This window comes from Nesoenas mayeri (genome assembly GCF_963082525.1).
Source record: "Nesoenas mayeri genome assembly, chromosome: 1".
Taxonomy (NCBI): domain Eukaryota; kingdom Metazoa; phylum Chordata; class Aves; order Columbiformes; family Columbidae; genus Nesoenas; species Nesoenas mayeri.
This window is the reverse complement of record NC_137541.1, coordinates 68,107,861-68,122,126: the sequence shown is the minus strand read 5'-3', so window position 1 is coordinate 68,122,126 and position 14,266 is coordinate 68,107,861. Positions and strand designations below refer to the sequence as shown.

Here is a 14,266-nt window from a genome sequence, read left to right as displayed (position 1 = left end):
AACGTTAAAAAAATGCTTCAGAATGGACACAACTACCCTTTCATTTTTAAAAATGAAGACTGTAAATATCGAGGTTTTCAGGGCTGGTGAGTGCGCTGCCTATAGCTGCAGCGCCATAGACCTCCAGCCCCCTTTCCCCCTCCTCCCTCCTTACGCTTCCTTCTACCAAACGCAGGCTGAACTCGCACGTTTCCCCACAGCCTCTGCCAAACATTAAGGCAATGAACGCGTGCGCTGCAGCGCCGAGCGTGTTTCGTGCAGAAGGGAGTGGATCATCCTCTGGGAGAGCGGGCAGGTAACGGCGCGACTGAGCACCTGCGTGACGTCATGACGAGCACCCGGCAGCGGACGCAACCAAGTTTTTGATCAACTCCCTGCGGCAAGAGGTTTGGCAGCTGCTTTTGTTTGGGTCGGGGGGTGGCGGAACACACCGGACCCTTTTGCGCTGGGGACTGCCCCGGAGAGGACGCTCTGCCGCCCTTTCCCGCCCCCGCGCACCCACCGCCTCCTCGGGACGGCAGGGGGCGGGGCCATGACGTCAGCGGCGGGCGCGGGGCGGCCGGGCTCCGCAGTGCGGGCAGGAGGCCGCGGCGGCGGGCGGGGGGAGGTTGGGGCTACGTCTGCGCGGCCGCGCCATGGTTCGCTTCGGGCTGACCGTCGTCCGGCAGTGAGTACCGCCGCACACCCCCGCCGGTGCCGGGTGTTGCCCTTTCCCCGTCTCCTCGCTGCTTTCCCCTCCCCCCCATCTTGCCGGTGCCGGAACGGGCCGTGGCGTCAACGGAGTTCCGCTCCCGCCCTTGTGCCCCCCGATAACGGGCGGTCCGTTGGCCCCCTGAGGGGTAACAGCCTCATGTCGGTCGGGCGGGGCTGCGGCGGGAGGGAGCCCGCGGGCGGAGTGAGCGCTGGCCCGGCCCGGCCCTTGAGGCAGGCGGGGTATCTGCGCTCTGCGGCCCCGGGGGCATCGCTGTGGGCCGGGCTGGGAGGCGCCTGACCTGGGAGGGGCTGAGCAGTCAGTGCCGCCGGTGTTCGCAGGTGTGAGAAGGTGCGTGAGTCTGCTCCGGGCGGGTTAAGCTATGTCAGCGTAGTTTAGTATCGATGGAAGTGTGAGGTTGTGCGTAACAGCAGTAAGTGCTATTTGTGAACTCTTGGGTGACCGGTCATAAGACCTTTCTCCTGCCAAGAGCTCTCTGGTGGGGCACCACTCATTTAGGAATGTTAGTCTAACGTTTCTACTGTGAAATGTTAATGGATTGGTGTTTGTGACTTAGTTAAAATTGGCAACACGAGGGTTTTTTTCGAGCTACACTGGATATTGACAAAGATTTGTCACTAATTAGACGAAGTAGATCCGGCTTCCTGCGTTTGACAGTTAACTCTAATTTTTATGAAAGCTAAACTTTTTCTTCTCATTAACATAGAATCATAGAATATCCTGAGTTGGAAGGGACTCGCAAGGATCATCAAGTCCAACTCCTGTCCCTGCACAGGACAACCCCACAGCTCACACCATGTGTCTGAGGCTGTTGTCCAGTCTCTTCTTGAACACTGTCAGGCTTGAGGCTGTGACACCTCCCTGGGGAGCCTGTTCCAGTGCTCCACCACCCTCTGGGGGAAGAACCCAGAGTAGTCCTCTGTAGTCGTCTCATGTTGCCTGACCTTGCTTCTACTGACCGTGTAATTTCTTTTTTTGCTCTATTTCAAGAAGAAGATAACATAATACAGTTTAATACTTGATCAGTGCAACTGAATCAGTGAGTTATTTTTTGGTTTTCTAATTTTCCTCCTGGTAAGAGTTACTCTTGACTTCCCTTAAAGACCTGGATCTGCTGATCTGGAGCTCTAGTTGCAGCCTTACTTTTACAGCAGCTAGAAGACACGTGAGCCTGAAACAATTTGATGAACTTGAAATCTTTAGGTGGGACTCTTGCAAACAATTCAGGAAGATCCCAGTTCATTCACCAGCAAATGAATGGGAGTTCATCCATTAGACTGTACTTACGTATGCTCTGTTATCTTAGTGCTACTTGGAAAAGTGCCCATTCTGCTCCAACTGATGACCAGTGGGATGGACCCTGTCCAGCCTGCCACACTTTCCTCAGGAGGCTGGGAGTAACTGTCAGGAAGTGGGTAGAGCCTGAAGAATTAAATTGTCGCCCCCTCTGCAGGAAAGAGTTTTAAAGCATACTAAAATAGTGTTTTCTCTTAAAAATACTGGCCTTCTGTGATCGGTTACCTACTCGTGGCTCATCTTGAGGCCTTCTGCCCAGCAGTGGTGATAGCTCTCTCTATAAAAACTAAGCAGCACACTTGGCTTTAGTGCTGCAAAAACTTAAGCACGTGACATTTTAGTCAGGTGAGGAGTCTCAACAAAGTCAGCATGCTTAACTTCGTTCATGTTGAGTTTAGTTGTTAGATTTTTCCCTCCTGAATAAATCTACACATGGTTTTAGTCACTATTCTCTTGAAATACCATTAATTATGGTTTTCAATATAAGATATTTTAATTCCTGAAGAAGGTGATGTGCATTCTAGTAGTTTTTCTCCATCTCTCGTTTCTTAATGCTGTGTGTTACCTCAAGGTGTGCAGCCTGCTCTGCTGCTATCTTTAATAATCTCTTGAATTGGCTTCCCTTTAAAGCACACATCCAGTTATCTAGTACATGCTTTTTGTAAGAGGACTTCAGAGTCTTCCTGCATCGTCCTTCTCTCCAGCATGAAGGCATTGTTGTAGTACATAAATTATAATGCATTTACGATACATTTAAGAAATTACTTTCCTTCCTTTTATTCCATGTAGGTTTGTCTTAGTAAATATTGACTGCATAATTGGAGTTGACTGTTTGAAAATGTTTTTGGTTTATTGTGAAGTCTTCAAATACATATTTTGTAAAGAGACTGTGCTGTACTTCATCTCACTTTCATATTCAGACTTTGCTGTCTTCTGTCGGTATCTAATACAATAATGGTTTTGAACATTCACTAAAACTGTTTTGAGTGAAGATTTTTTTTTTTGTTTATAATCTCTTTCAGTGGAGAAACAAGATTCAACAAAGACAAGATACTGCAAGGTTAGTATCAGTTATTCTACTAGCTTGTTAGAGATGGAAATTTATTCTTCCCTTCACAATGAGAAATCCTGTAACCAACTACTGAAATGTTAGTTATTATTATGGAATAATATTGCAAACTTTAAGGACTTTATTTGTAAGCCAGGACATTAACTTGATAGCTGTATAGAACTATTAAGATTATAAGTTGGTATCCTCAGAATGTCAACAAATAGTATTCCAATAGTTCCTTTTTCTAAATGGGAAAAAAAGGTTACCTGTAATCGAAGTGATAGCAGCACCTGTTATTAGGGATGCCACAATGTCCCATAGCACTGTGTTAAATTTCAGAAGTATGAAGACTGGGAAAAGGGCTCCTGGGACTCATGTGAGAAGTGAGAGCTGCAGCTTTGGTGAAGAACCAGCCAGGTGCACATTTATATGGTAGAGCTGGTAAGGAGCTGCAGAAGGATAGATAAAGGTCACGTTGTAAAGGAGTCTATTGCCTTAAGAAGGTTATCTGTCACTTGAGGAAAAAAAAAACCTACAGTAGAGCAAGGAAGAATGAAAATGAAAAGTGAAGGTTGTTTAAATGCTTGAACTGTTCAATCTCATATTTTTTAGAAAGGCAGTCTTTAGACAAAACATTTCAAAACAGACTTCTCCGTAGTGACTGCTGGCTGGTACATCCAGAACTGAAAACACTGAGCTGCTTGGATGTCTGTTGTAGGAAAACTGAGGCTCACTGCTACAAGGAACCTAGTGAAGTTGTATTCTGAATAAATAAACTTTATACGATGCTGCATGCTATGAGGAAAAATCACTCTTCCAGATTTTCCTACCTCTGTTTTGACATTGCAATGTACAGTTCTTGCAACATGGCTTTATGTTACTAATAAAGTGAATAAATACTCCCACACTTTATGTTCTTAGAAGTACCAATGACGTCTTTTTAATTTCCTGGTCTTCTGTGGCAGATGACATGTAGTGGGTTCTTCTTCAATGTGAACATTGCCAACTCTTAGAGAAGCATGTGCATCTTGTGTTTTGAGAGGTGTAAGACCTATGCCAGCATAGTGGGGTACAAGCTCTCACATGGCTGAATTACAGATGAAGTGTTCAGAATTCAAGTTCTGGACTTCTGGTGTCCTGTCTTTTACTATTGGAAGGGTATAAATGATCGTTCATTTGCTTGGTGCAAAATGTTTTTGTTGTTGTTCTGGATCTAATGAGAATTACATGCTTTCTACTTCGGCTTCCTACAAAAGTAAAATAGGTGGTGCAAGTGTGGACATAGCAATTTGTTGAAGGTTTGTCCCTCTGGCACAGTTCTTGGTTCTCCTACAGACTCTAAGCTGTGACGGGAGCACACCTGTTTCATTCAAGCTGGATTACCAAAGTGTTGGCTCTCTCAGTGCTGCCCTAGAGCTTTGCGGCCAGTTAAGTTTCACAGACTACTCTGGCTGAAAGCAACTTTCGGAGAGGTTACTGCTTTTCAGTTAGGTTTGTTCCGTCAGTTATGCAGCTGCATGAGCATAAGCGTCAATGTGCAAGGTGGAGTAGGGGAGAGGAAGAGACCACAACAGATTGTGTTTACATCAGCTGTAAAATTCTTGTGAAACTGTCTTTGGCAAAGAGTGTGTGCTGCTTTCCGCTTTACACAGAATCTCTTCTTGCCTTTTTTCTTCAAGGGATTGTCAACGTTAAGGAATGAGGAGGAGCAGGCATTTCATGTTTGTCAGGATGTGACTCTCCTCATGTGCATACGTTTTCCATATATGTATTTTAAGATCAACAACAGTATCTCAGTTATATTGTCTTTTTTTCTTATTTACAATCAACAAATCTGTTTACAGAGTTTTGGTTGTGAGATTCCTCTTGCAGGAGGCCTACCAGTGACCATTTTAAAAAAGACAAGTGATTTGAAATGACTACTTACATTTAGAAAATATAGGCCTCTGTTTTGTGCTTAAATTTGTCATATATATACATTAATATAAATACAATCAATAACGATACTTCTGTCTTCCTAGCCTTTACTCCTTCTTTTCATACAATTTGTGTGGCAGAGTTTAGGGAACACCAGAGGAACAGTGACTTCTACTAAGGGTTGACTTTATTGAAGGAGGAACATTTTTCTTACGACCGAGCAGATTCTTTATTGCTGCCATGCTTGCTCAGCTGCTAAATGATCTAAAATGTGCATGTCTTAATGTTGATGGGTTTTTATTTTGTAGGTCAAGGAGTGGATGAACCGCTCTCTGCAACTGGTTTCAGACAAGCGGATGCTGCTGGTGTATTTCTCAGTAATGTGAAGTTTACTCATGTCTTTTCAAGTGACCTCCTTCGAGCAAAGCAGGTAAGTGCTTCTTGAAGCAACTGAATGTAAATGTTAGCTTCAGAATTTGACATTCATTTGCTATTGGTGATGCCAGAATACTACAGTGACAGAGAGCCAAAAGCTATTTTGATGGACTTAGAACTGCAGTTTAAGTTGTGTAGAATTCAAGGCAGTCTCTATGTGTGAGGGAATTTCAATGGAAACAGCTCTGATAGGAAGCAGTGAAGGCCATCTTGCTTTGCAGGGTGTCGTGCAGTGTTGTTCTTATGGATTTGCCTTTATTTTATGTGTGTATGTTCTTGCTAAAGGAGTAGTTGGGACTTAGAGGTAACACAGACTGAAATCAGTTTCTTTGAAGAAACAAACCAAATTTGCTGTGATATTTTTGTGCTGTCATGCATGGCAGCTATATGCTGTGTTTTTCTGAGGAATGCAGACCAGTACAGGCAAGATCAGTTTTTGCTGTAAACTCAGTACAAGGATCATTAAATATGCAGAGTGGTTGGATTTTGCCAGGAAAGTAATATCACACCTCTCACCTTGATGCACTACTTTAATAGTTTAATTAAATTGGAAAAAAATGTTAATTACTGAGTGAGATTATATATGGTTTTGTGTACAAGTTTGCAAAATACTCAAAAAATTAGAGAAGTTGAACTTTTAAATGTGGAGGCATAGATCAGCTGTTCCAGGAAGGTCCTGTCTCCTGTGGAAGCCTTATCCTTAATTCTTTCTTCTTTTACTGATGCTATGATTTCAGGAGACTTCATGTGCTTGAAACTAGTAAGCGATTCTTGATAGCCCTGGTGGTTGCTTGCTTTTTGCTTTGCTGCCTTGCTGCAAAAGTCTATGAAGTCTTGCTGTAAATCAGATCGCCAGAATCTGGTATAAATCGCCCCCCCTTTTTTTTTTTCTTAAAACTTAAATCATCAATACTGCTCATCAGTTTTGCAGCACAGTCCCATAAACTGTTGTAGCAGCACCACTTAGGCAGAAAATAAACCACAGAGGGAGGGAGGAGTGCAATAATGAGGTATTTTTTAAATATATAATAACTGCCTGACACATTGCTTCATTTAAGTGTGTGAATGGCAGTGATTATAATTCAAAAACATTCGTAGTCCATTATAACATTTCTAAGACTGTCTGTGCTATGTGCCTGCCATAGGGGAGTTGATTTTGAATGCTCAGCTGCTTGAGAGTGATGTTAGTAATTTTTTTCCTTGTATTGCAGACAGCCTTTTCCATGAGAAGCATTTGCACTCTTGTAATGTAGAAGACAGACCTGAATTTGTCCTTTGCATAAAGGAAATGTGTTTTGCCACTTGTTTGACAAGCTATCCAGACTTTGCAGAAGTTTTTCCAAAGATGTGTAAAGCTGCAGTTTCCGTTAGCTTGGAACTCCCGTTTTTTTTTTTTTGGTAGCTAAATATCTATGAAGAAGTGTCTTTTAAATTGTCACTTCATAGCTCAAGTATGAGAGGAATGCACAAATTCCCTTGCACAAGTGGAAAGAAACCTGGTTTTTTTAAAGAAACTGTTAGTGGTAAAGTTTAGTTTTCCTTGCAGCATCTCCTCCATCGGCTGTAGTCAGGGTGTGTACTGGTTACTGGAATCAGGAGTGGTACACCGTCCTCTCGCTACTGCCCGTGGCTGCCAGATGGACATCCAAGCCTGGGCAGGATAGGAGAAAACAGGAGTATATGCAAAGAGTGGTACTAGCCGAGCAGGAATCCTGAGAGTAAAAACAGATGCAAAGTGAGCATGTGTAGGAAATGCAGAGAGAAGCTTTGGAGGGAAACCTGTTTGAAAGAATAAGCCTAGGAGGGAAGGTCCCAGACTAGGTCCAGGAATTAGCAGGCCGACCTGCACCGTGAAAATAAAAAATAGATTAGTTGGGCAGACTGGGATGTGGCGTGAACAGAGCATAACTCCGTAAGACTTGTAAGTTTAACAGAGCATAACAGCAGCATCTGCAGGCTATTATGAGGCCCTACTGTGAGATGCTCATGCTGTTGGGAAAAGAGCCCTGCAGTGCTAAAGGTTGGTTCAGAACTGGGACAGGTTGAGCTCTGAGAACTGAGAAAAAAAAATAAATCTCTGAGTCTTTTCCATGTATAAAGTGATAATGTTTCTGAACCATGTTGGTGTTCTGGTAATGGATGGTGTAGGAAGGATGAGAGGAAGTTAAATGTCTTCTTCAGGGCAGATTTTGGTTTCAGCACATTAAATGAAAATTCATTTTTATTTGCAGTTCAGAGTGTGAATTAGTGCTCAATAGGTGAATGTTGTCTATTCTATGTACTGAATGAGTCCTGGAGAAATTTCAGGATACAATCATACAATTAACTATGCTATTCATGTATACAAGGAAATTTATTCAACCCTCTCTGAATTTTGACTTTACTCTGTGACAGAAATTCAGGGTTGCAACATAAAGCCTTTCCTAAGCAATACATTAAATAGGTCATAAAATCTTGTTAGTTCAACAAGGCTGCTTCTTATTTGCCAGAATCCAAGGAGCCTTTTCAAAATGAGTGCTTTGAATGTCAGTTCAATTGGATGTGGACATTTGCACGAGACTTCCATCTGATATTACCAGTCAAAACCGTATGTCAATCCAGTACCGTACTTCAGTGCATCTAAGAACAGGAGCAAGTTAGCCAGCACACTAGAGTCTGTATAAGGCAATACTTTTTCCAAAGTAGCATCAGAATTTCCTTTTGATCAGTTGTCTTGCCCTCCCTGCACCCCCAAAATCACATGCTTCTTCGGAAGGAAAAAAAAATACATTGCACGAAAGTCAAGACGTCCAGACTTGTTAAAAGCAAACTAAGCCCTTTGGGTTTTCTCTGTCTCTTGGCCATGCTATCAAAAGGCAGGTGAATACAGCTTGAGACTTTTTTTTTGTTTTCCCAAGTGAACCATCCAGGCTATTTTTTCCTCATAACATTTAGGCTGACACTTCAGTATGTTGCCAGAAAACAACCTCCTGCCTCTTAACTGCTTCAAGAGTATTTGATTTCTGAGGTGCATTAAGTAGCTACTTGCCAAAAAGTAATTTCATTTGGGAGATGCTATGTTTTTTGCAGTGGCTTTAACTGTTCAGTTCTTAGGAATATATGGTTTTTGAGTCTGAATCATGTATGACGTGTAAAGAATGTGTCACCGTGATTGCTTTGTGAGTAACAAGAGAAGATGTGGCTTTTATTACAGTAAATCCTACTGCTGCTTTGCATCTTGCTGCCCAACTTTCATGGCTGCTAGTTGTCCTTAATTATTCTGGACTTTGAATTGTGAAAGAAATTTCAGAAGATTGCAGCTTTTCTGCCTTTTGTGACCTGATGCAGGTCATATATCCAGTTCTGACAGAAATGACTGAAAATCTTTTTATTTTGTTTGTTAGGGTTGTTAGGTACTACTAATGTGATTCACAGTGACTGTGGTGTTGTAAGATGGTGTTATCTGTCACATGAGAAAACAGGTTGATAATGTGACTGTATATTCACTTTTTAGACTGCTGCCACAATTCTAGGAAAAAATAAGTTTTGCAAAGATTTGGAAATCAAGTATGATGCAAGACTTCGAGAGAGAGTAAGTGCCAAAAGAGTTTGTTTTAATATTGAACACTGAACAGGTCGAAAATGTAACTTACTGCTGATGTGTATCTTGTGTTATTAAATGGTAGATTTAACAGTGGAGACCACTATTTCTTGTGTTTTTAATCACTGAAAACTGAACTTTTCACATCAGGTACTACAAGTTTGCAGAATCATGAGGCAAAGCCAAAATTTAGTGATTAGTGCTGTAAATGTAATGTTCTAATGATTTAAGTAAGGTAAGATTTGCATGTAGAGGGGATTGTTTTAAATGTAATAAAAAACTTGTCTCTGTTTTCTAACACCATATGTAGAGTGTTAGAGATGACTCCCTCTGCCTAGCTCTTCTAGCCTGATGGCACAAGTCGATGTTGGCTTTTTAGCTGTTCATACCTCTTCATTTGCACAGAGACCACAGGAAAGCTCTCTGCTACCCATGAAACAATCTGCTTTCCTGATTAGTCTCACTGCCTAATAATGCTCATAATTATTCCTCTGGTCTGTTTTTAACTAGGTCTTTATCAGAACGAACTCAGATTCTGACAGTTTCTCCTGCTATGAATCACCCTTCAGATCCTACACTGAGAGTGTCAGCTGAATTTTAAATAAGGAAATGCTACAAAACCAAAAGTGGGATGGCATATTGCCAGCAGGCAAATAAGTGTTTAAGTAGCAGAACATGGTTGTAGCATTTCCTATTTGGATCTTTTTCTGTCAGAAATTCTTGTTCTTCCTCTGAAACCAGCAAGTTAAATGCCCACCCAGTCGTCTTTAGTTGTTTTACCACATGACGTTTTCAAAAAATTATGGGTCATGATACAGTATTTTAGAAAGAATACTCTCAAGTCTCTGTTACTTCTTTTTTTTTCCCTTTCGTGATGTTTGTATGGATGCATAGAAATGCCAGTACAGTGTCTGGAGGCCAGAAGTTTTAAGTTGCTACTCTGGATAACTGAAATTAAGTTTGAATTGCATGAAAAGAAGCAAAGTCCTTTAAAAGAACATATGTCATTGACCCTATTATGAAAGTTTCATTCTCTCAAGCTTTTGTTTTCATGAGAGAATACTAGAAGAATATTTAAGATTAGAATTTAATTTTCAGCAGCTTCAGAGCACTTATCTCTTCATATTTTAGTATTCTTAAATTGCCAATATTTTGCTTTTGAGAAAGGGATTGAGAGGCTGAAATAAATATGTTTCATTACATTTAAATTCCGAAGACTGTAAGAAATTAATTATTATGGCAGCTAACTGCATATCCACAGCAAGTGGATAGTGACACAGAAGTCAAAAAAGCCTCAGTAATGAGTATGTGTCTGTATCCTATTCGCCAACATCTGGATTTCTGGAATGTGTGTAACTGAGTGACAGTATAGCATCAGCTCCTACTTTCTCAAAATATTAATCGTAACTGCAGCATTTTTACTGTCTTTCAACATTTCAAGGAAACACCAAGGCTTTCCATTTGAATATATTTTTCATCTGTTAGTGGTAGTGAAGAATTAATCTTCAGAGAGAGAAACATTCATTTGTTTTACCATTGTTAGTGGTGTGCCTTGGAAAGATCTTCAGGGTCAAAAATTGTAACGGACATCCAAGTGTATCTGTCTTGTAAAATACATTACAGATAATAAATATTATGTTTTATAATGAGACTTCCAGTGATCCAGAATAACTAGCTGGTATGTATGGGTTCTGCATTTGGACATCTTGGGAATAAACATACCATTGAAGGCAGTTAATTGCATGTTCTCTGAGTCTGTTAACATATGTCTTCAAGATCTTTTTTGCTTTGTTTTCTGAAAACACTGTCTGCAGTAGTAATATGTCTTGAAAAAACAGGAGGAGACCTTATTTTTTCTTTTTAATGGATGGACAACTTCTGTTTCTTCTTTTTTGTTTGATTGGTTTTGTTGTTGTGTTTGTGTGTCTTTTTCAAAAATTCTGGTTTTTAAAATGGACTCTTCCTTGGTTGTGGAGATTTCAGAGGTCTGTAGAAGAACTATTTGGTTTTTTACTTGTGAAAGGTAATTCCCTGTGGTCTTTCTGCAAATGAAAAGTAAATGGAATTTATCTTCGTGTGAACCACTACAAACAGAGGTTTTTGCAATGTGACCTCATTTACAAAGACATCTGAATTTTATATGCTAAGGGTGTCAAGAATGTATAAAAAAAGGTCAAAGCAAAGATCAGGCTGGAGGTAATGTTTTGAATGGTAGTACTTCAAGCGAGATGCTGCTCTTAATGTATTTCTCTACCCAGCATGTATATATATATATATATATATATATATATATATATATATATATACTTAAATAGCAGATACAGAGACACCTCCTCCCCCAATATTGGGATAAAATCTGTGAGGTAGTTAAGCCTGCTCATTATGCTTGAGAATCCAAGAAAACAAAGCCGTTAAGAGATGCTCGCTTTGGAAGCTGTACTGGAGACTTCTTGTATCTTGCTAAACTTGCTTTTTGTAACCTGCCTCTTACAGAAATACGGAGTTGCAGAAGGAAGGCCTTTGACTGACCTCAAGGCTATGGCAAAGGCTGCTGGAGAGCAGTGTCCTTCATTCACACCTTCTGGAGGAGAAACACTGGATGAAGTATGATATTTATTTATTTGTGTTCTAGTTTCTAGGCCTTTTCATCAATGTAGATGCAACTATTGTGCACTTAAGAACATCTTATTGAGAGCTTAGCCCTACCAAAGGTAGCTGTTTTCCAAGCTAAAAACACTAAAGGTTGGACCAGATGATCCTTGTGGTTCCTTCCAAGCTAGTATTTTATGATTCGATACTTCACCTGATTGCAGTGGCTGCCAGGGAGGGAATCTCTTTAGAACTAAAATACAGGTTCTGAGATTGACTCCTCTTGTTTGCAGGAGGATGATGGCAATTGCTCTCAACCTGGGCTTTGCAGGGCAGAGGAGTTTTGACAGCATTCAGTAACTTACTGATTTCTGAGACTTGTCTGTGATAAATGTTTGTCTTCTAACTTAAATAGTTATATCTCAGATTTCTGAAAGCTGAAGTCTTTTGCATTCTTCATAATGTACTCTTCTGATCTTTCTCTTTAGGTAAGAGAACGTGCAAGGGATTTTTTTGAATTTCTTTGTCAGCTAGCTGTTGGATTGGAACAGAAAGAACAAGACATGCATGGTGCAGCAAGCAGCTCAGGAACATCTGAAGAACAGTTAGTTTTCCCTTGGACAAATCACTGTAGTGAAGCAGAACTTAGCTCTGATAACAGTGGAGCTTCTAAAATATTAGATGCCAATATATTAGTGGTGAGTCATGGAGCCTACATGAGGAACTGGATTGGTTATTTTGTTTCAGATCTCAACTGTACTTTGCCAACAAATTTAACAAAGTCTCAACTGTCTTCGGTCAGTCCCAATACAGGAGTTAGTCACTTCATTGTAAAACTTGAAAATGGAAATTTGTTAAAACCTGAAATCACATGTGTTTGTCTTAATCAAGACTCTCACTTAGTGGATGTGGGAGCTGAATGTGTAGCTTCAAAAGTGTTTTAGGAGTCTTTATAGGGGGAAGCGGTTTTATATCACCATTATACTAAGCTTGGGAGAGGTATCTGTAGTAGTGACTGAGACTGAGTGGAGTTATTGACATTAAACTGCAAAACTGAAGACATGCAACTGCTCACCATCTTAAAAGGATTTGTGTGGCACTAGTACCCGATACGAGTTGGCACTAGAGAAATAACACAAATGTTCTTTATAAACAGAAACATAATACTTCCAGTCACCTTCATATGTGCTCTTACAGTGCATAGTTTTAAAAACTTATTTTTGTTAGCCGATATATTTTTTTGTTATCTCCCAGTAAAAAGAGTTGAGGAGGGGAGAGGAATGGTACGTCAAAGATGAGCTATACTGTATTCTTGTTTTATTACAAAATGCTATATTGTAATATTAAACATATATGTTGTCTTAAAATAACTTTTTTGAATGCAATAGTATAACTTAAAAAAGAGCATTGCCTAGTGAAAAGTTTCAGTACAGAGCCAGGAGGTGTGTTCCAGGCTCTGATACTAAATAGCTGTGAGACTCTGAGCAGATCTCTTCTCCATTTGTAAAGTGGGGATGATGATATACCTACCTCGCAGGAGTGTTTTGTAAGAAATTGTTAGTGTTGCTGCGACCTCTGTTGAAGAGCACTGTACACAAACAAAGTATTTATTTTTAACTATAACCAGGAACCTCATGTGCACATAGTTGAAATAACAGTGTCTCTTCTGAAAAAGAACCTTATCAATAGGGGCAGCTTGGGCTCAACTAGAATTCTGTTGTCAATTGCAGTCATACATTTGATGGATGAATATTTTTGCCTAGAATTAGGCAAGTTTGATTGCTCAATGATTGCTTATAGTTGCTGTTGGTACTGCATTCTTTCCCCACTGGGATGTTTGTAGTGTTACTGTGTAAGCTTATCTGACTTATGTTATTTATAATATCCACATACTTTTTCTTCATTTGCATATTTTAAGCCTATTTAAAAAAAAAAAAAAATTAAAGGCTTCTGAGTAGAACTCCATTTCGTCTGTATTTCTTTTGAGGTAAAAATCTTTGATAATATTACTCTATGAAACTTTGCTCAGATAGTATACCTTCTATTTTTTGTTTTTTAATTTTATTTTCTGAAAACCCCCAGGCTGGTCTTTTACTGTAAAAAAAGAGCTCTTCTTAGGTATGATGAATCAATGCTCTCCAGACTCTTACCTGGAAGAACCACTGATGTTAAAATGTTAAGGACATATATCAATTGTTTGCAATTGTACAAAATGAACTGTTCAACTGAAGTTTTAATTTTTTCTAGTTTTAAAAAATATCCTCTTGTGTGTAATTTGAACTACTTGGCTTCTTTGCCTTGAAGCAGAGACTTGAATTTTGAGGAGGAAAAAAAGGTTGCTGTTTTTTCCTTGAGCAGGTGGGTACCTGTACTTAACTGGGACCCTACTGAAAAACAGCAATGTAATTATTTAATCTGGTGCTGGTGACTGTACTTTGCTTCTTCTGTTCCTGTGACTGTGATTCAGTAGGAAAGTTCTCTTGATTCTTGCTTGAACACAGAATGGATGTGTGCTGCTGTTTTTTTGTGCTGTTCGTCCAATACTAATACTGCTGAAATGCAGAGGATGAAATGGGAAGTGTTTAGCCCTGCAGTGACCAGAGGTGAGTTTCTAAGGTGGTCTTCAAAACCCTGGAAATGAGCTGAAGCCTTTTTACCTGTGGTGGGGCTTGTTATGCAGCCAACA

General features: G+C 40.3%; 1 protein-coding gene across 1 annotated transcript; it reads left to right on the top strand.

The window, feature by feature from the left end:
* Positions 1-635: 635 nt before the first annotated feature.
* TIGAR (TP53 induced glycolysis regulatory phosphatase) lies at positions 636-12,524 on the top strand (the record flags this gene model as incomplete). The annotated part of the gene is made up of 6 exons (XM_080364023.1): positions 636-667; positions 3,031-3,068; positions 5,285-5,406; positions 8,905-8,982; positions 11,485-11,595; positions 12,069-12,524. The coding sequence occupies 6 exons, from the start codon at positions 636-638 to the stop codon at positions 12,522-12,524; spliced, it is 837 nt and encodes a 278-aa protein (XP_080220149.1).
* Positions 12,525-14,266: the final 1,742 nt, after the last annotated feature.